The 22717-nt window shown below is 39.7% G+C and overlaps 1 protein-coding gene across 15 annotated transcripts in view; it reads right to left on the minus strand.

Annotated features, from left to right (window-relative positions):
- The window catches only part of VPS13B (vacuolar protein sorting 13 homolog B), a 921736-nt gene that overhangs the window by 488612 nt on the left and 410407 nt on the right, over nucleotides 1-22717 (minus strand). For 14 of the 15 annotated variants that reach the window (XM_038388370.2, XM_038388367.2, XM_038388371.2 and 11 more), the window contains exon 20: nucleotides 5559-5668. In XM_038388370.2, coding sequence (XP_038244298.1) covers nucleotides 5559-5668 — 110 coding nt within the window. Of the gene's footprint in view, nucleotides 1-5558; nucleotides 5669-15044; nucleotides 15068-22717 lie in introns of those variants that run through there. The other variant, XM_043507542.1, reaches the window with a different exon arrangement.

The raw sequence follows: 22717 nt of genomic DNA on the forward strand, positions 1-22717 counted from the left end.
GGAGCAAGAGTTTAGTAAGAGTCAAAAATAAGCATTAGACAAACAAACTTCCACTATGGACAGCTTATTCTGTAATTATGGGTCTCTCTTCCATCTGGTTCTGGCCACAGTGAGGAAGGAAACTAAACTAACAGACCACTGGTCTGATCCATTGTGTCAATTTTAATATTCTCTTAAAACTGTTGCCCCCACCAAGACATCAGCAATGAGAATGTTAACAGGCCACTGGCCTGCTTAACACAGAAGACAACAAAAGTGAAGGAGATTTCCCAACTAAAAGAAGATTCAAAATTGCACAAAACTTGGCTTGTTTAAGGCCTAGCCTGAAATTCCTGGATGTTTTCCAAAACATGTGTTGAACCTCAACGAATCTGGGCCAATATCTGAGTTTGGAACAAACTGCTTGTCAGGGTTCCTTCCCCACTCTGAACTCTGGGGTACAGATGTGAGGACCCGCATGCAAGACCCCCAACCTTATTTTTATCAGCTTAGGTTAAAAACTTTCCCAAGGCACAAATTCCACCTTGTCCTTGAACAGTATGCTGCCACCACCAAGTGATTTAGACAAAGAATCAGGGAAAGGATCAACTGGAGATCCCATTCCCCCAAAATATACCCCGAGCCCTTACACCCCCTTTCCTGGAGAGGCTTGAGAATAATATCCTAACCAATTGGTTATGAAGTGAACACAGACCCAAATCTTTTTATTTTATTAAAGAATTTTATTAAAAAAAAGAAAAGGTTAAAATCCCCTCTGTAAAATCAGGTTGTAAGATAACTTTACAGGGTAACAAAAGATGCACAAAACACAGAGGAACCCCTCTAGCCTTAGTTTCAACGTTACAACAAAACAGGGATAAACCTCCCTCCAGCAAAGGGAAAATTCACAAGTTGAGAAAACAAAGATAAACTAATACACCTTGCCTGGCTGTACTTATAATTTATGTAATATGAAAGACTGGTTTGGAGGCATGGATTGATACCCGGTCCCTCTTAGTCCCAAGAGCAAAAGAACATAGAAACAAAGAACCCAAAACAAAGCCTCTCCCCCCTCCCCAGATTTGAAATGATCTTTTGTCCCCTTTGGTTCCTTTGGTCAGGTGTCAACCAGGTTATTTGAGCTTCTTAACCCCTTAGAGGTAAGGAGGAATTTTAGGCTATCCTTATGGTTATGACACTGCCAAACCAGATGACTTTCATAATCTTATTCTGTAATTGGCTAGAAGGGTTGTTTTTGAGAGATTAGTCTTTTACTTTATTTCAACTTTTAATGTATCTATATAAACTGGAGATGGATTTTATACAAAACTTAAAATAAAAAAGATACATTGATTGTGGCACCCAATATTACCATACAAAATATCATAACTCAAAAGATACTAAAACTGGAGGACATGCTATATCAACATGTTAACAAAAGCACCTAACAATCCAGCACCGTGCTGGAGAAGGCTCCAAAAAAAAGATGGGCATTGCAATATATCCTACAAGCCTGCAAATTCAAGCTTTGACAGATTAAAGGGGAGTCAAATGCCATAGTTAATAATCCTTCACAGAGAATATCTTGTCAGATGGACAGAAACACACTGGTTCCCTGTAACTCTTCTATGTATATAACATACAAATATACATTTAGAACACATGTAATTATAGATCACGTATTTGAGCTGTGACAGTCAGAGATGTGTGTCAAATTATGAATGCCATGAATGCCCCGCCATTTATAATACTAAAAAATGGTACTAATCTTTCGTAACTGTTCTTCAAGATGTGTTGCACATCTCCATTCCACTCCTCGTGTGCACATGCTCTGCAAACGGTTGTTAGAAAGTTTTCCCTCAGAAAAACCCATCAGGGCAGCCTGAGTCCCCTCTCCTGTCATGTGCCACTGTGTTCCAATATAAAGTGCCCAGCCTCCCACAGCACCCTCAGTTCCTTCTTGTCAGACAACTTCAATGCAGAGGGACAGGAGGATGGATCATGGTATGGAAGTGTGCAATACATCTTAAAGAACAATTACAGAAGTTTAGTAACCTCTTTTTATTCTTCAAGTGAATGCACATGAGCATTCCACTCTTGGTGACCCATAAGCCATAAAGAAGGAGAAGGGATTGGAATCTATGTAACACAGAAGGACAACTCATCCAAATTTAGCATTGTCTCTTGAGTGCTGAGTGTTGGCATAATGGGATGCAAAGATGTGGACTGAAGACCAAGTTGTTGCTCTACAAGTGTCCTGGATGGGGACTTGTGCAAGAAATGCCACCAAGGCTGCTTGAGATCTTGTGAAATGAGCAGCTACTTTGCTTGTTGGGGAAATGCCAGCCAAATCACAACATACACGAATACAGGATGCTATCCACAAAAACTGTCTGTGAAGAGACTGGAAGACCCTGCATCCTGTCTGTGATGGCCACAAATAGTTGGGTTGAAAACTGGAACTGTTTAGTACTATCTATGTAGAACATCAAAGCCCTTCTAACACCGAGGGTGTGCAGGGGTTGCTACTCTTATTGGTGTGAGGTTTGGGGTAAAACATAAGTAAGTAAATTGACATGTTAATAGGAAAGTTAGATACCACTTTAGAGATAAATCTTGGATGAGCAAATATATTTTTGTTCTTAAAGAAAATTTTATAAGGAAGTTCAGACATCAGAGCACGTAGCTCACCCATACTCCTGGAAAAGTGATGGCTACTAAAAAAAACCCCCATGTTCAATGATAGGTGTGGCAAAGAGCACCTTGCTAATGGCTCAAACTAAGTTCAAGCCTCATGGAGGACTAAGTTCCCTTTTCTGAGGGTACAACCTTTCCAGGCCTTTCAATAATTTGATTGTCATATCATCAGTAAATTTAGAATGACTGTCCAAATAAGGATGGAAAGTTAATATTGCTGCTAGGTGGACCTTGACAGAACTAATCACCAACCATGAATGTTTTAGGTGTAATAAATAGTCCAGGATACACTGGATTGAGGACTGCATTGGTGAAACCCAAAATCGACAAGACCAGATGGAAAAATGCTTCCACTTCAAAATGTAAATAGTCTGGTGAAGGGCTTTCTACTATTTAATCAACATTGCAAACTTGCTCCAAGCAAGACTCCTATTTTTGATTTAGCCATAGAGCCTCCAGGCTGTTAAATGAAGTACCTGCAGGTTCCAGTGGAGCACCTGACAAAGATCCTGCAAAATTATGTCTGGGTCCAAAGGAAGTGAAATTGGAGCCTCTACCAACAGATCCAGGAGAGTGGAGAAGCAGTGCTGCCAGGACCACCATGGGACTATTATTATAACCTGGGCATGGTCTCATTTGATCTTTTGCAACACTCTGTGTACAAGTGGAATTAAGGAAAAGCATAGCACAGCTTCTTCAGCCAAGACAGTAGGCAAGTTTCCATGATGGAACCGGGACTGCAACCTTGTAAGGAACAAACTGATGGCATTTCCTGTTGGCCTTGGTTGTGAACACTGCTGGAAAATGCACCTGGCTACATCCAGGGAGAGAGACCGCTTGTGGTGACTCAAACAATCTGCTTAGGTGGTCTGCAAGCTCATTCTGCAATCCTGGAACTTAAGAGGCTTTGAGATTGATTGAATTAGCAATGCACAAGTTCTATAGACTCTTGACAAAGTGGAAAACAGAGAATTCCTCCCTGCTTGTTGGGGAAAAACATTATTACTGTGTTGTCTGTGAGGACAAACAGGCTTTTTCCCTTGACCTGAGATAGGAAAGCCTGAGAGGCTAGGCAGACAGCCCTTATCTCCCTGACATTGATATGTAGAGACATGAGGAGACCATAAGGACCAAAAACCCTGAATTTGAAAGGGGACCCAGATAAACCCCACTCCCAGGCAGCCACATCCATCATCAATGTTAGCAAAGGTTGATAGCAGGCCAAGGGAATGCCTGCATATACATTGACCAAGTCTGTCCACCAATCTAGAGATGTCAGTATGCTAGAGAGCACAATCAGCAGAGAGTTCAGATGGTGACAATTTAGTGAATAAATGGAGGCCAACCAACTCTGAAGAACCCTGAGATATAATCTGGTATGTGCACAAGACTGCATGTCCCAGGAGCCTTGTACAGTTTAAGGCTACACTACTATCTAAGTACTGGTCAACTAGCAACTATTTACATTAAATTTATAACAAGCACTCCAAGAGCACTTGCTACGGCAAGCCAAGCAAGTCCAACAGCCATCATGGATGGTAAGAAGGAACTGAGCGGAATCTGGGGCAGCTGGACCTTTTATATCAGCATGCAGTCGTGGGCAACAGCAGAGAGTGCTCCTGCTGCCCTGATGGATACCACTGAAGGAAAAATTTCTGATGACTATGCGTGGGGCACACACACAGCAAGAATGGCATGCACATGTACAAGCACTCGAAGAACAACCTTCAGTGTAGATTTTGTAGCAGAGGCTTGACACCTAGTAGACAAACTGTTTGAGCAGCTGTGACATAACTGTCAAGGGACATCAACAGTGAATGACTGTTCCCTACCAAAATAATGGGTTTTCTATGAGCAGGTCCATTGACTTTCAATGCTTTTCTACAGAGAAGCCAACTGATGGGGAGCCCTGAAGCCTGGACCTGCTCCCGCCCCCAGCTCACTGAGGAGACAGTCAGCTTTAAAAGAACTACTTCTCTAAGTCAGAGAGACCAAGATGGCCACGCTGAGAAGGCCAGAAGGGCTGTGTGGCCTAAGGTCTCAGACCATGACTCACTGGGTGGAGAGGTCAGACTGAGGGAATGTGTGTTCAGAAGGCTGTTATTTTCCATAAATCTGTAATTTTCTTGTGCTTTTTAAAAGTAAAGTGTGTGTGATAAGATAGTCCTGTAACAAGCCTGTGCTGCCTTGCTTTATTGCCACATTGTCCCTGAAGGGTGTAACTAAGATACCCGAGTTCCCACAGCTAGGTGGACTCCGTGGGGAGTGTGTCTAAGCAACTGGGGGCTTGGGAGGGCTGTGGCACTGGTTTTGGGATCTTGGTGGCTGGATTGCAGGACCCCACCACCTAAGAAGGGTATCTGATGGGGGCCTGTACCTGGGAGCGCACATGAGACACGCAAGGTTTGCCTACACAGCAGCTGGGAGAGCTAGCACTCTGAAAACAGCAATGTGGCCAAGTGGCAGGGGCTGCAGCTTTGGGCTAGGAACCTGGGTACCTACCACCAACAGGGTTGGACAGGATTGCACTCACGTAGCTAATCCGAGATGTAACCAGTGCCACCATGGCCACACTGCTATTTTTAGTGCACTAGTTCGAACAGAGCTAGCTCATGTACCTCTACTCACTCTGGGAATTACACCTCCCAACTGCTGTGTATACATGCCCCCAGATTAGTGATCTGTCAGTGAAGCATACGGGATTCAGAGGTTGAATCCAATCAAAACAGAATGTTGGACAGGGACAGGTTATGACGGTATCCTTTATAAAAAATGTAGTCTGGAGTAATGTAACATAAAATTTTCACATTAAATGAGAGAATGTAGTATAGGGAAAGGTTACTTTTATATACACAAAGAACTGATTTCTCAAGAATGCCTACCTGTTGGATGTTTCTACTACTTCGTTTCTGAGGTTGGTACATAAGCCAAGTATACAAGACTGGATCAATATTGATGGCTAATCCCTGCACACTGGCCAAAAGTACAGCACCTAGATAGCATAAAGAGAAAATGAAATTAAAAAGATAAACTATATAAACATATACACAAATATATATTTTCTTTAGTAGATACAAATCCTTTTTGAAAAAGAAAAAGTTACCATTGTGCAGTGATTACACTTTAAAAGTTCACTACAGTTTTAGAAATGTTACGAGTTGTAGAGGTAATCTCCATTTTAAGACTAGGTACCACATAAACTGATAGAGTATTTTAAAATGGAATTAGCTTTTTAATTGTGAACACTCTATGTACTGTAAATTTGTCACATGCCTCTTTTGATTAGGATGGAATTTTTTTATTTTGTTGATGGTATATCATAAAACAATATTCCTTTATTTTTTTTTAAATAAATGCTTTAGTAAAATGGCAATTTTGAAAGCGATAAACATTTCTAAGCACAAAAACTGACCCTATATCTTTATAAAGAGAAGTGGAGAAAGAAAGTTGGAAAAGGTGGAAGAAGAATGGAGAATCAAGGAATCTTACAGAAGAAAGAAAATAGTTCTGCACGTTAACCTCCTCACATAAAAGCCCCCTGGACATCATATAAGATTGCTGTTAACAATTTCTGATTGTCAATGATTCCATAAACTATTCACAGCCTTTAGATGAAGCCTTTCACAACTCTCTTTGGCTTTCATGATTCTTAAAATTTGCCAATCAACTCCTCTAAGCACCTACATTTCATGAGGCTTGCCCTAAATTGCAGGGGAAGGGGGGGGTGGACCTGAACAAATAATCCTGTTCACCTCTGACTTACCAGGTCTTACTAGGATCTGTATTTCTGCTAATTGTCCTTATTGAGAAGGACAGGCCTTACTCCATCACCCATGCACTAGATTGGATGAAAATTTAAAATGAACCCAAACAGTGAACCTCAAAAGTTGAAGAGACTCCAGACACACAGTTACAGCTTACTTCATTTATAGTGGAGACTGCAAAGATCTCATGGAAAATGAAGTGCGTCACAAAGGCCAATGCAACCAACCACCATTCTTATTGCCAGCAGGAACACACAACATGTGGGGACCTGTCAACTGTAGTTACCTCCCTTTTGCTTCCAGCAAGTGATCAGTCTGACAATTCATAACCACTCCTTTGTTCCCAGCAACTGCTGAGGCTTCTGTGTTTCTCTCACAGTCAGAGCGGTAAAACAATTGGAGAAAGAACAAACCCAAATGTCCAGCAGAGACTTATCGGGAAGATTAGTGGATTGTGGAAATCACAAGACAGCAGAACTGTGTACATCATATAAACCCCTATTCGTCACATCACAAAAGTGAGAAACTTGGCAGCTTTGCAAATGGTGTGGGGAAAAGGAAGCAGAAAACAAAACGGAGAAAATGCACAAAATTTCTTGGTTTTGCTTTTGTGTGTGTGTGTGTGTGTGTGTGTGTGTGCGTGTGTGTGTGTGTGTGCTGCAAACACAGCTGTTTTCACAAAAAAATCGTGAATGTAACCCAAAGCTCACAACTTCTCTCCCTAGACTCTTTTCTCAGCCAACAGAAACACTATGCAAGAATTGAGTCTTGTAGACACAGGCCCAAAGAAAATAATGTAACCCATTCTTCCCCCCAAAAAGAAAACACTTGTAATCGGATGGTGGGGTCAACTTTCTCGATAGTGAGCCAGAGGGGGAAGCCTTGGAGCATTCTTCCAGCTTGTGCTCTGCCCAAAGCAGACTTCAATTATCTCTCTGTCCGGGGCAAAACATTATTTGGATGGATATTGTCAGATACCCTACTGACTCACTAGAGATTACAAGGCAAAACACTAGAGAGGGAGACATTATACACATGAGAAAAGGCTCTCCTACAAGATTGACCAGAAGATTTAAAAAAAAAAAAAAAAGAAGAAGAAAAAAGTTAGAATGGAGAAAAGAGAAAACTGAACAACCATAAAAAGGAAGCAATCAAACCACGCGTTGGTTTTGAAAAGTTTGTATTCAAAATGTTATGTTCTAAACATTAATATTCATTTGCATTCCCATCTTTTATAACCAATGTTTTAGAAGATTATGCGGATAGGAAGTGGTGTGAAATATTTTTGCTTGGGTTCTCTTCAATTTACTAAATCCTTAGAATCAGATACCCCTGTGACCAAAAAGTTTGGGAGGTCTCCCTTGGAAAACACTTTTTCATCACACACAAGGAAATGAACTACTGGCACATAAACATAAAATAGCATGAAGTTTAAAGACTATAGGTATATATAGAAGCAAAGCTAATAATTATAAATACAAATAATTCCTTAAAACTTTATTAGTTAAAACATAATTAGCACAAAATTCCTCATCATTCACAATTTATGTTTAACATTTTAATAGGTTCTTGATAAAGTTTCATTTATTTTCCTCAGTATAAGCAATGTGGTACCAATTTATTTTAATTCCCACAAATGTAATCATTTAGCAACTATGATTATCAGTATGGTGTCTTAAGTGATGATTAGTAAGGCTTAAGATGGGATTTTCAACCTATGGGAGGTAGGTGTCTGAATCCCACTGAAATCCAACTTCACACACACATTGGACAATTGCAAAACCAGTGCACCTGTCTCTTGTATCAATTACAGTTAGCATCTGTTTATATAATGACATTCTTTATCCTTGCAGTATTATGACTGCATTTCTTCTTTACAAGCAAATTTTGGATACATTTTCTTTTCTTAAAATACATTTTTAAATACTACAATTGTCAGCAGTCTCAACTGTTGTCAATCCTCATGATTTTATCATAGGCCTCACAATATATGGTGTTTTTCTTAAAACACCAGTTTCTGGGGTTATACGATAATTTCAGTTATATTTTTTTATAAGAGTTTCTTGCCCTCACAATTATGGAGAAAGGCTTGGAAAGGGACTCTTAAAGCTCAAAAACCAGAAGGCAAATAAAAAGATCCCCAAATGTGTTATTTTAATAGTTAATTATTTTCAAATCAATTTAATGATTATTTGGGGCCTGACTCATGATGCTTGGGGTTGGCAGTACTTCAGTCTAGGTAGAGAACTACGGATTAAATGGACATATTGAGTGTACTATCCTCTCTGCCCTCAAGGTGGAACTTTCAAGTCCTGGAGAAGATGCATTAGCAGTATGGGTGGAGGAATTTGAATTGCTGTTGCACGTGTATTGGAATTATTCTGTATCTAAAGAACTTCAAACACAGAAAATGGAGCATTTTCATGGACACTAAAATTAACTTTTTTTTAAAGTTACACTAACGTGTTAATGCAGCAAGTATTCTGCATTCATGACTAGCATGTTATTTATTTGTATGTACTTATATGCATTTATATTAATATAGCTATTTAACTGCTAAGTTGTAAAATTTTAAACCAAATGGGTAAATGTAATGCAAAGAGAAATGATGAAGACCAATGCATCTGCTTGGTCTATCTTTATATAAGATTTGAAATTTTGCAATGAAAAATTAAATTCAGTTAATAAAAAGCAGCTGATTATTGGAAGATGAAGCAACAAAACTCAGATATTTTCAATAGTAATACTGTTCAAGGAGAACAAAGAGTGATTTCTCCAAAAAAATATATATTTCATAAGTAGATGGAACAGTATTTTAAATTTAATTTATACAATTCATTCATTTATATCGACACACTTTAGACACAGACAGCAAAAATACCATTCACTGATATAAGATACTTCACAAAATTTTTTAAAAAGCTAAAATATTAAATTTTTAATTCATTTTACATAAAAAGTGATCAAACCTGTTGAATTTTATAAGGCAGGAAATACTATCCAAGTGGGGTTAAGTGAGGAAGACTTGAGGAGCACAATGTGCAAGAGGCAGTCAAAAAATACACAAAGATAAATCATCCGTATAGCAGAGGCTCTGAGCTGGAACACACACAGAGGAACTCCTGTAGCTAGAAGAGGCTTTGTGACCTGATAGTTTTAAATGTCAGTAATAAACCTTAAAAATAAATCTTCAATTTAAGGAGAAGCCAGTGGTAGGACATAAAATAAAAGAGTAACATGTGTACAATGCGAACGACGATAAATAAGCCTTGCAGCAGGATCTTCAGCAGATTGGAGACTGGAAACAGAAAATGCTGGAAGGTCGGTATGGAGTACATTACAATAATTAGCATTTATCAACATTTTAGGCGCCAAAATTATGAGGGATTCCTGCATCTTTAAAAGATATTGTCTGATGTCAGCTAGCCTTAATGATAGATTCATTATATGTGTCAAATAAAAAATATGAAATCCACAGACATCCCCAGGGAAAGGATTTGGGGAGGAGTCAGCCTAGGGGCAAAAATTAGTGGAAATTTTTTTTTTATAACGAACTCCCCCCAAAACAACAACAAAAATAGCGTTAGGAGGTAACATGATTTAGTAGTGCAAAAAATGAACTCAGCTCAAACTGCTAGGAGGTTGGAAATCATTTCAAATTAAAGCATGATTTTGACTGGCAACCTTAACTATGGAGTTGCTATGATGGCTCCATAAGCTCAAAGGTGAGGTGGAGGAGGACATCGTAACTTAGTTTATCAAACCTCTTTAGTTGTTCATCCCTTAAGTCTGATAAAAACAGTTCAAGTAGCCAGATAATTAAATTATTTTGCCTTTTAGTTTGAGTGCCAGATAAGTTCAGCTTGCTACTAACCACTTACTAAATTTTACTTCAGCATTTGCTGCTTAGGCCTTGTCTACACTACCATGATAAGTCGACCTAAATTATGCTATTCCAGCTATGTGAATAACATAGCTAGAGACGATGTAGCTTAGGTCGACTTACTGCAGTGTCTACACCATGCTTCCCGTCAATTTACTTTAATCTTCTAGTTCTGGTGGAGTACAGGGAGTCAACCAGAGAGCGCTCTGCGGTCAATTTAGCGGGTCTTCATTAGACCCTGTAAATCAACCCCGCTGCATCGATCGCAGCAGCGTCGATCCCCAGTAAGTGTAGGGATGGCCTTAGATTCTATGTTGATGGGCAAATAAATGTACATGTAATATAGACAAATATTTTTATGAGACCTCTCCCAAGAAATCCAAGCATAATAGGATTCTAGTTAATCAGGTAGTTTTAAATTTAGCTATCATGCCAAAAATTAAGGGTTGACCCAACTGCCATAGAAATCTCTCATTGACTCCATTGGCATCAGGATCAGGCCCTAAACAGATTCTTTTGAGGCAGATTTTACATTTAATTCAAGATTCTTTAATGACTATTTTATCTTTTTTAGGAAAAAGAGCTAAAGTTTCCTGAATTTCATTAAGAGTGGTTTGAACTTTTTTCACTCCCTCTGTGAATTAAATTCAGGTTTCAATGAAGAACTGGTCTTACGGACATACTCTGTTTCATTTTCAAAGCCCAATTCACATATATTTATCTCATACCCCTTTCTAGTTAACCAGTACAAAATATAAATCTTGATAACAATTGTTATGCAGGTTTCAGAGTAGCAGCCGTGTTAGTCTGTATTCGCAAAAAGAAAAGGAGTACTAAATCTAAGTTTCCACCAAATGCATCCGATGAAGTGAGCTGTAGCTCACGAAAGCTTATGCTCTAATAAATTTGTTAGTCTCTAAGGTGCCACAAGTACTCCTTTTCTTTTTGCGAATTGTTATGCAGTATTTGATAATATGAAGGAACAGACCCTTAGGGTCATGATGTACATTTTAGGGAGATATGGGGGTACATCCCCCCCAAAAAAACCCAATTTTCAGCTTGAGTGAAAAACAATTTGTTTCTTCCCCCAACTTTCAGTCCCAATCTGGAGGAAGAAGACAGAGGGAGGGGACCAGACACAAAGAAGAGAGGAGGGAGTACAACAGAACCTCATAGTTATGAAGACCAGAGTTATGAACTGACCAGTCAACCACACACCTCATTTGGAACTGGAAGTACACAATCAGGCAGTAGCAGAGACAAAATAATAAAAAGGCAAATACATACAGTACTGTGTTAAACAAACAACTAAAAAAATAAAGGGAAAGTAGCATTTTTCTTCCGCATAGTAAAGTTTCAAAGCTGTGTTAAGTCAATGTTCAGTTGTAAACTTCTGAAAGAACTATAATGTTTTGTTCAGAGTTACGAACATTTCAGAGTTATAAACAACCTCCATTCCGGAGGTGTTCGTAGCTCTGAGGTTCTACTGTAGTCTGAGGTTACCTAGTACAGTTGCACTCAGAACTCTCTCCCCCCATGGATAAGCTAGCTGATGAGCTGGGCAGGGAGGAGGCATCAGAAGTTGCAATCTCCTGTCTCTAGGAACCAACTCTGTCTCCCTGATAGGCAGGCAGCTCTCTCTGTTCCCTTCCAACCGAAACCCTCCCTCCCCCATTCCCCCCTCCCCCGCCGCCGTCATCACCTCCAGCTCTAAGTACAGAGCAGAGTGTGCCCAAGCTTGGTAGGCAGTGCGACTCAGCCATCAGCCCCTTTGCCCAGTAGCACCAGCTCTAGCTCCTCTTCCTCATTCCTTCCCTCCTGCACACCCAAGAGGCAGGATCAGGTATGGGAAAGGGAGTTGGTCACATTTCTGGGGGGTGGCACTGGTGTCCGAGAGAAGAGTTTGGAGGAGGGCACAACCTTGGAAGAGGGGGCTATGGCTTATGGGAGGAATCTTTGGAGAGGAAAGTAGTGGTAGGGAGGGAGACAGGCTTGAGGGAGACTTGGGATAACAGATTTGTGGGGAGTTGGAGCAGGTGGAAGAGAAAAGGTGTTTGGTGGGAGAGGAGGAGGAGTTTGGAGAAGAGAGTATAGGTTAATAAAGGGGTTTGGTGGATGGAAAGTGAAAGAGGGATGATTGGTGGAGGTGTGCTTTGGGAGGAAAGATTGGAGATTTCAGGAAGCAAATTGTTTGGGGAGGAGAGGTGTGTGGAGCCTGAGTTGTGGAGCTGTAGATGTGGACTTCTGTTGCAGGGGTCTTCCTGGAAGGGAAGGGCTCCTGGTACTCTGAGTGTCTGTGTCCCTCCCATCTTTTTGTCAAAATGAGTCCATTGCTTAAAATGGGTGGGAGTATTTCAACTGTAAGTGGAATTATTATTCTAACTAACAGCGAGCACATGACAGCAGTGATATAGCTAATTTTGTGGATGATCTGCGATAAGAAGCAGTCTTGAGACTTTGTGAACAGGACTGATAGAGATGGTGCTCAACATATTTAATCTCTGGAAGAAAAGCAAGAACACTCTACTGTTGGAACACTTCCTGAAATCTTCTTTCAATTAAAAACATGCATATTTAAATTGTTTCCAATGCAAAACTTCAGAAATGACACACTTCATCTCAAGTTTTTAAATATTTTTCTGGAAAAAAGAATAGTAGCACCTTTTTGAAAAAAAAAAACAGCAACACCTTTTTTAGTTATAATAAATTTGGGATTTTTGTTGTGGGAGGGATGACAAAACAAATGAAAATGTTCTGTAATGACAAGTTTTGTTTATTTTTTAGTAACTAAGTAGCTTAAGAAAAATTACACCAGCATGCTACGTAAACTGCATCATAAATATTCAACAACGACCTCATGACTTTGAGGAGTCTTAAAGTCTATGCAGCTAAACAGGTGCTGATGCAGGTTAACTTAGCATCATAAATTGAATATCCTATTATTTCAAAGGGGAAGAGGACTGAAAAAAAGTCTTGTTTTTCATTTATCATCATTAGATTATTTGACCCCCAATATACTGTACTAGACACAGACCTACATATTACACACAAATAAAGAGTTATTTTGTACAAGAGTGTGCAGGCAATTAGCTCTTTATGATGGCTTGACTCAGAACAGATCCACTGTAAATCACTAAACGTGAAAATATCTAACTCTGTTTAATTTTAGCCTGAGAGACAAGTGAGGGAAAAAGTGTGCTTTGCTACTCTGCTTACTGCCAAAATGGCTCACTTAGCCACATTCCAAACAGGCTTTACCAATTAGCTATCCCAGGGCACCACAATCATTTTCAGTTATATCCCAAAGTGAAGAATGAGAGCTGAAGCAGGGGTTAGAGACTGAAGTTACACAGCATAAAAATTAAACATGCACACTTTTTGTCAGTTTTATAACATATATGACAAGCCAGTAAGATTGGCTTATCTGAGGGACAAAGTGTCCTGCATTTTATCTGGAATCACTGAACCAGAAAGGGAGAGCAGACATATCAATCTACATCAAAGTTTAAGTGACTATGAACACTTATATTTTGCATTACAGTAGCTACAGTAAGTCAACAACTTTTTATCATCTACCCATTGAGATATCTGTCTGCAAGTCTCACTATTTAAGGCTTATTTGAGAGGCTTTTTTAAAAGATGTAATTACAGCCACTAATAGTTTTAAGACAAATATTTTACATGTTACTTTATCTCAGAAAAAAAATACAACCAAATGGGATGGGTTTTGGCAGAAAGAATACTTAGTTCCTAAGGAGAGTGGGAAGACCAATATAGGCCCAGTCATGACCCCATCAAAATCATTGACAAAACCCTAACTGACTTCAGTGGGAGTAGGATCAGGCCCAATATGTCTGTTATAAACTTCATTTTTATGTAATGCTGAAATGTTAGCAAAGTGTCAAATATATTTTGTCTCAACTCTCTCCTATTGTTTGAAAATCCTATAGAACAACAAACAAAAACCATAAACCTGTATTTAACATTACACAGACTACCTAAAGGCAAAAATATTCACTAGGGAAAGTTATGTTATAGACAGTAGACAGAAACTTGAAGAAAAATGAACATACATTTGTAGAGTTCTATGGTTACTTTACTAAAGTTTTCTTTTTGTTTTAAAACTCATAAGTACAATTGAAAAGGTTAGTTGTATAGGCCGATATTCAAATACCTTTTGTAACAACCACAGTATTTTCCCCAGTACAAATGTTAAAACCAGCTTTTCCCTTCAACTTGGGCATTTTAAAATACAGTTTCTCCACAGATCACTCATATGCACATGTTCCTGCAAACACACACAAAGAATCCTAAATATTTAATTATGTTTTAATGCTATTTGCCTTCCAAGTAACAGCTTTTGCTTTTAGGAAATATTTCATAGTTTACTGGTCAATACTTGTATGTTATGTACTGTAATTAAGTATCTATTGTACTAGTAGTAAAAACAATATGCAAATAATATAAATGTAATGTTTTGACCTGTTTAACATAAAAATATATAAATTGTGGTGGCATAACTTTCAAGCACATGTTCTAACAAACAATTTTAGGGGTAAGTGAAAATCAAAGTATGTCTGGCCATCTATATATGCATCTGAATATCTGCAAACCAGGGATGAAATGAAAGAAGACAACAGCAAAATACACAAATTCATTCAACACACTGGCTAAACACAAAAGGTTCTGCTGCTTTTTGTTGTAAATCAGGTGCAACTTCACTGAAGTGAAAGGAGTTACACTGCTGTAAAAAAAAAAAAAGTGTGAGATCAGAATCAGATCCCAAAGTAAAGAATACGCAATCAAGCTGTTAAGAATAGTTCTCATCATGCTCTCATCATTCATGTAAAAACTCAGGGCCTAGTTCTGCCTTCTAATGTTCAGATTGGAGCTAAATCATTTAAGACCCATACCTTCATTACAGGAAAATTTGGATCTTATTTTAGAAACAAAGGCAGTTTATTGCATATGTGACAAACTGAGATATAACAAGTTTTTACCAAAAATTGCTAAAATGTTAATATTTAACATGTATGATATACAATTTTGAAATACAAAATATTTTTTCAGTAACTGCTTCCTAGTTTTTCTATTCCATTTGAACAAAACTATGTATATTGACTTGAGGGTGTGTATTGTATGTATATTGTATGTATATTGAGGGTACAGGGATGTGGGGTTGGGAAGTTGGCTAAAGAAGAAACACCACTTATTCAGTAGGACTAGCAAATGTATGGGCAGCTGCAGCATACATGTTATGTGTCAGCTCTCTTTTGGATTATTTCTGATTTGTCTCTGTGAAAACATGGTAACAGATGGCTATTATTACCCTGATGAACAGAACAGCCCTCTCTCCCCTAAATTGTAGCTCTTAACATAAGGATCATTTCTTTATAAGCTATTATGAACCTTTCTCATGCTCACATTCATGTTTTAGACACATCTATTTAGACACAGCTATAACCTTTCTACTATACATCATTTGATGTTGCTAAAATGAGGGAGCATGATATGCAGCCTCATATTTAGCAGATTTTCAACAGTTTATAACTTGACCAAATCTGAATGAATTTTCAGGGTGTCAGCAAAAAGCACATCTCTGACCCAAGATGATCACCATGCCAAATGTCAATGTCTTGCTGAAAACCACTGAAATTTCAGAGCTCTTAAAAATAACTTTTTTTATATAATGGAAAGTGATAGGCAACTTAAATACAGGTGTCACTGTCACTTCCCCTATAATAGCTAAATCAGTGTATCATGGCCTGACTGTACATGTACAGTACTATACCACCAATTGTGAGCAAACATGTCACAGTAGTACTACAAAGAAGAATAAGACTTTTGTATTTGAATAATAAAGCAAGTTACTCTGGTAAATGGCCTCTTTTTATCCTTCAGGTACTGCCTCTGCAAGTACCCATTGAGAGAGACTAAATACAGTGACAACTCTCTGAAAGAAGATTCCAGAGTATAGCTAATTCAAAAATGAATGAAACACAGCTCTCCTTCAATGGAGAATCCAGTCTAATCTGGACTAAGTAGCAAGAGAATAATATTACATAAAGCTATTAATCAAGACCTGGGTAGGAGCTTTGAGGATCTGCACAACTGATATATGACAAGTAGATGCTGCATAAACTGGTAACCCCTCCTTTCCACAGTAGAAAGAGTTTAAGTACTTCTGGTGTAGGAATTTCAGTGGGCACATAGAATTAAGTATTCAGACATGCTACCCATTTAAATCCCCTCTGGACTTAAATGGACAGGCCTTTATCTTTCCACCAAAAGCTATAAACCATCTTGAGAATTTAACAGGCTTTGTCCCATCAAATGACAGGTTTCAGAGTAGCAGCCGTATTAGTCTGTATTTGCAAAAAGAAAAGCAGTATTTGTGGCACCTTAGAGACTAACACATTTATTTGAGCATAAGCTTTCGTGAGCATCCGATGAAGTGAGCTATAGCTCACGAAAGCTTATGCTGAAATAAATTTGTTAGTCTCTAAGGTGCCACAAGTACTCCTTTTCTTTTTGTCCCATCAAAGAAATAAATGATAGACCTCTTTACTGCCACTGTTGGTCCTATGGACACCTTCTGCATAAACAAAGAACCTCAGAACTTTGGATCCATTACCAATATATCTCATAAATAGATCTGAATAGCTTCTATCTGAGCAAGCCCATTCATCCTTGGACTCATAGGATTAAACAAGTGATCTAAGAGTTTTAGATTGTTGGAACAGGCCCTCGTGATGAAGTCTGTTAACTGCTCATGTGTCCGGGATGGCCATGGACCTAGCCAGCTGGGCAGCACAAAGATGGGGAGGCAAACATTGGCTGAGTTCAGAAGTAACTGGCGCTCATTAGAGTCCAAAACTCAATCCGGAGAAGTTAAAAGGAAGATACTAGTACTGCTGTGATTGGATCAACAGCCAAGTTGCCAGACAGTGCCTGAGTTTTGAGATTGTTTAAGGTGCCACAAGTACTCCTTTTCTTTTTGTGAATACAGACTAACACGGCTACTACTCTGAAACCTTTAAAAAGACTGTAGTTTAATCTGCTTTCCCTTGTATAACAAAAAGGAGACCTTCCAGTTTGTTTGTTTCCAGGGCAAGAAGAAAAACACAAAACCTGTTTAAAAAGAGAGATTGTTTTAGTTAATTTCTCTTGTAGGGCAAGGAGAATTTCCAGTTGTTCAATTCTTTCTGGGTCAAAGCACGGAATGTACATACTTTTAAAAAAATTAAAAATTGTGTCAATGGGGTCAGGAGTCGCGTTTTCATTTTTTGTTTATTTAACTAGGCTCAAGGCCTTTAGAACCCTCTTAAAGAAGAGAATCAAAAAACTGTGGCCCTCTTCTAGTCCATGACAGTTTCTAGTCTCATCTGTAAAGGGAGAGGTTCCAGGGATTGAGGCTGTGCCAAATTACTGACATCTGGTGTCTTCCCAAGTGAAGAGAGACCATATAGTGTTTATTGGCAAAAAGAAAAGGAGTACTTGTGGCACCTTAGAGAGTAACAAATTTATTTGAGCATAAACTTTCGTGAGCTACAGCTCACTTCATCGGATGCATTAGGTGGAAAATACAGAGCGGAGATTTATATAAACACACAGAGAACATGAAACAATGGGTTTTATCATACACGCTGTAAGGAGAGTGATCACTTGTTTATTGGGGGACTCTTAGGGGGAAAGAAGTTTAGGAAGGCAGCATATATTACTGCCTTATTAAAGAGGCCAAGACTCGAAATGGAAGGAGCATGACAAACTGGAGTTCCCATTTTTCTCATTACTCAGGAACTGCAAAATGGCAACTCCATCACAGCCCTATCAATCTCTGACTAATAAGGAACTGAGCTTTATAAGTTTATAAAGGAGCCGCCTTGCACCCACACCCCCTGCCTCCGGACACCCACCCCTGCACCCAGATCACCCCCCCCCCAGTTAGTTCTGGATGATATTCTACTCTAAAACAAAGCAAATGAAGAAATTCTGATTCCATGAATGGAAGTTCTGGTAGCTGTAAAGGGGATAGGATTCAGCTTGCCCATAATGAGTTCACATTGAGTTTTCTTGTACTCCTGCAGGCAAAATATGCTTGGCCTTCCCAAATGGTCAAAGACTGCACACTACTCTTGAGGGCATTCTGCACCAAAATATTAAAAATTCTGCACCAAAAATTAAAAGTTTTGTGCACAATATTTTAAAATTCTGTGAGTTTCATTTGTCAATAAATAAATGCAGAGACTCCAGCATAGCAGTGGGGAGCACAGGCCACTGGAAACTCCCCAACCCCCACCCCCTGGGACATGGACTCAGTGGTAAGGCTGAACCTGACCTTGACACAGCACCAGGTCTGAGCCTGCCCCAGAAACACCCTGGAGCCCTGCGCCAGGTGTGGGACAGGAAGGCTCAACCAGGTAGGATCCAAGTGTGGTGGGGTTCACTGGGGGGGGACCCAGGTGTGGGACAATCTGGGTGCAGGCAACCCAGTGTACCAGGTCTAGGTGTGGGGGACCTGGATGTGGGGGGGGGTTCCAGGTGGAGGGGCAATGGGACTCTGCAGGGGCTTCCAAGTGAAAGTGTTTGGGGTTCAGCAGAGGCGTCTGGATGTGGAGGTCTCAGCAGGTGGTCTGGGTGCCGGGGAAACGGGGCTTGGTGGGGTGGGGGTCTGGGTGCAGCTAGTTGGGGGTCAGTGGCATGGGGGTCTGGATGTTAGGGCTCAGGGTTGTGCAGGACTGTGGGGCTCGTCAGGGTGGGGTTTGAGTACAGGGAGATCACTGAAGGGTGATCTGGGTGCAGGGGTGGGTGTCCAGAGGCAGGGGGTGTGAATGCAAGGGGGCTCCAGATGCAGAGGCCGAGGTTCATTGGGGTGGGGTTCGGGTATGGAGGAATAGGAGGTCCTGGGTATAAGGGGTGCGGCTTGGTGGGCGTGTCTGAGTATGGGAGATCCAGATGCACGGGAGTTGGGCGGATGGGGGAGCAGCTCCCCATACAATGACCCCTCCCTCCACAGCTGAAAAGTGATGGGGGCAGGAAGCAGGGGAGGATGTTGAGCTTCCCGCAGCTGGGGGAGGTTTCTCGGGGTGAGTCTGACAGAGCCCCAGCCACTCCTTGTAGGGGAAGAGGAGGTCCCATCCCCTCCTGCCTCCAGCCCAACTGGGACTAGCAGCTGATCCTGCTCAGGGTAAGGGGTATCCCTAAGTCCGAGGTGATTTACCTCTCCACCAGCTGCTCTGGGTGCCTGAAACAATGTACCTTTGCAGCTAGGGATTTGTGCATGACTGCGCTTGCAGCTTCCCTTTGTTTCCCCGTCAGAAACTCATTTTTCTGTGTGGAAGCAAAGAAATCTGTGGGGGAAATGAATTCTGCACACATGCAGTGGCGCAGAATTCCCCCAGGAGTAGTACACTCACCAACACACATACAAAAGGTAATCAAAATGATTCTCAATACTAATGTCAGTAAAACCATGAATTCTTGCTCAGAAACATGGAGCCACTTCATTAGATTTTAAAGGTTATAAGGAAATAGAAAAATCTAGTACCCAATCAGGGATTTTGCTATGGTGCTGAGAATCCCAACTGAATGAAGGCATAGAAATACGTAATGGATACTGTTTTGATAATACAAGCCTTGAGCAAAGAGATGTTGGGCACGAGCAGTGAGATCAATGCTGATATAATGAAACATGAACTGAAGCAGAGAATGGGTTAAGCTCTCATTAATGGTGTTTAATCCTAAAGATGAGATTTGTTGATGTAACACTAATAATGTGAAATGCATTAGTGGTAACAGTAAGGTCACCAAAACTTGAGAAGAACAAGGAGTTAAAATTAGAAGAAAATAATGGATGGAGTCTGTAGTATCCTGGGCTGGGTATCCTGTAGTATCCTGGGTTTGTATTATCGTTAACAGGTATATATATATTTATTAACAAATATATATATATTTGTGTTAACAAAAATACAAACCCAGCTAGGATATATATATTACCCTGTAAGATATAGTGGTTCCCAGCTGGGACAAGACAATAAATAAGAGTATAAAACTAGAAAGTTAGAGGAAGAAGAATGGGATACATATTTAATTTCACTATAGAAAAGGAAATGTATTATTTTTATTTACGTTAACCATAAACTATAATATGGTAAGGCTATGTGGCAATACAACCCCTTGACTTCTAGATTGCTACATCATGATTATATCTAGACTAGTATATCATGGCTGTAACTGTAATATCTGAGCACCTCAACATAGTACGTCTCTCTATAAGAGCTATGTAGGCCTACTTTTCTTATGACATTCTGCTAATTATTTGTCAAAAGAAATCCATAATTTACAAGACAATTAGCTGTACTTAATTATCTAAATGACAGGTTCTTATCCTAGGTGTTGCAACCAGTCTTCTTTTATTTATGGCTACATGGGAGGAAACTTATAAGAAAACGTATTTTTCTTGTTAGCATAGGATCATAATATGGAAAAGGTTGGAAACCAATGACCTAGACAAAATGAATGCTGGGTCATTTTGAGTAAATTGGAATATATTCACAGCTTCATTAATGACATCAGTTTTCCTAATATAGTGGTATTACTAGTAGAAACAAGAGTTGACATGAACCAGTCTGTACTATGGTGGGGGTTTTTACATTAATTTATTGAGATAATTTTGTACAACCATATATTATTTTTTCATCTGTCTTAAAATGGGAGCAGCCAACACTTTGATAAATGCCTGGAAGTTGCCTAGTACAGTGTAGCTTCTGTATCTGTAAATATCTCATATCATCTGCTGAAGTGTTATTTTGGAATTTCTTACTGTAGTATTCCTCAGTGAATTGCCACAGATCTCTTCCCCCTATAGTAACAGTACATCAAGGGAACTATTTTCCTTCTTTCTCTAGCAGTAGAATGTTTGTAGCATAGTGACTATGGATACCAATGGGTTCTGCACTTAAAAATGCAAACCTAAAATCACTTTACCAGTAGATGCTTCATGAACCTTCTCTTAAAAATAATTTGAACAATATGCAGCTGTAACTCTTATATTTCCTTTTATTCTTAAACATTATAGTTCCCTAGAGGCAACAGGAAACGCACTGAAGATTTCACACACTTTCTTAGGTGCTCAATAAAAAAATATATATTATCAGAGCAGTTGAGGCACAAGAAAATAATTTTAAGGGGCAAACAGTTCTTTCAGACCAGACTGGATTTCAGACTGTCCTTTTCTATAGGGGACAGAAAAACATAAATAGAAGAAAAGGAAAGGTAACCTGAAGTATATGATTTATTCTAAATAGAAAACCTCACTTACTTCATCTAACCCATCATGCAATACTGCAGAAATTCAAAATGGCAATAAATACCAAATAAATGTATTTGCCAATCAACCAATCATTTTCTGAGCTAGGATTATTATTCTAACAGGGTGGCAGAAAAAACCCCCATCTGTAGTTCATTACAGTATCACATTTGTGACACTACAGTGTAGTTAAGATTGTGCAGGCAGTTCCACCATAAGCATTTTTTTTTACAAGCACACTCCAACTGAAACTTGGCATATGAGGTCTCAGCTTGAAAGCAAATGTTTTCTGATAAACTCTGGGAAAAAAATCTGACAGTTTTTGAGTTACATGGTATCAAACAAATAGAAGTTTAATATTTCAGATACTATACACTTAAAGGGGCCAAATTATCTAAGGGGACACAAGTTTCTTTTCAATGTGAAACTTCACACAGTTATTTGCATGTGAAGTGTACTAATACTTGTACATGTGAATGATAGAATGAAATGGTATGACAGGTTGTTCACCCCCACACCTGCCTGGAAGGGGTTAATGAGGCTGAGAAGGGGCCAATTAATCAGATAGGACACAGCTGAGGGGAATTAGCAGGCCTAAGTAATCCCCTGAATGATGATGGAGCCAGGCTGAGAAGTAACAGCCTGGGCTAAGATAAAGCCAGGAAGCTGGCAACAGAAAGGGGCTTCAGGGATGTGGTCTGCAGTCACTACCTAGGGAGAAGGAGGTGTGTTTGGACCTATGGAATTTTAATCTTCAATTATGCCCTGGGAGAAGGGGGTTTGGGCTGACAAACCCACATGCAGCGAAGCCAGAAGATGTAGGAAAGGCTCAGGGAAAAGGCAGCAAAGTTAGGATGGTGCAGCACCTGGCTGCTGATTAGAGGATCCCTGGGCTGGAACCAAGAGAAGATGGTAGGGCCAGGTTCCCCTACCAGCCATTGGGGAAATGGCAATAGAAAGACTTCGATACCCTGGAAGAGGAGGACTATAGTGACTTGGCCACAGGTCCAAGCCACAGAACCCTGAGTTGGGGGGGGGGCATGGTAGGGCATTCAGAGAGCAACAAGGGGGCATCGAACTCTGAAA

Source organism: Dermochelys coriacea, chromosome 2 (assembly GCF_009764565.3).
Source record: "Dermochelys coriacea isolate rDerCor1 chromosome 2, rDerCor1.pri.v4, whole genome shotgun sequence".
Taxonomy (NCBI): domain Eukaryota; kingdom Metazoa; phylum Chordata; order Testudines; family Dermochelyidae; genus Dermochelys; species Dermochelys coriacea.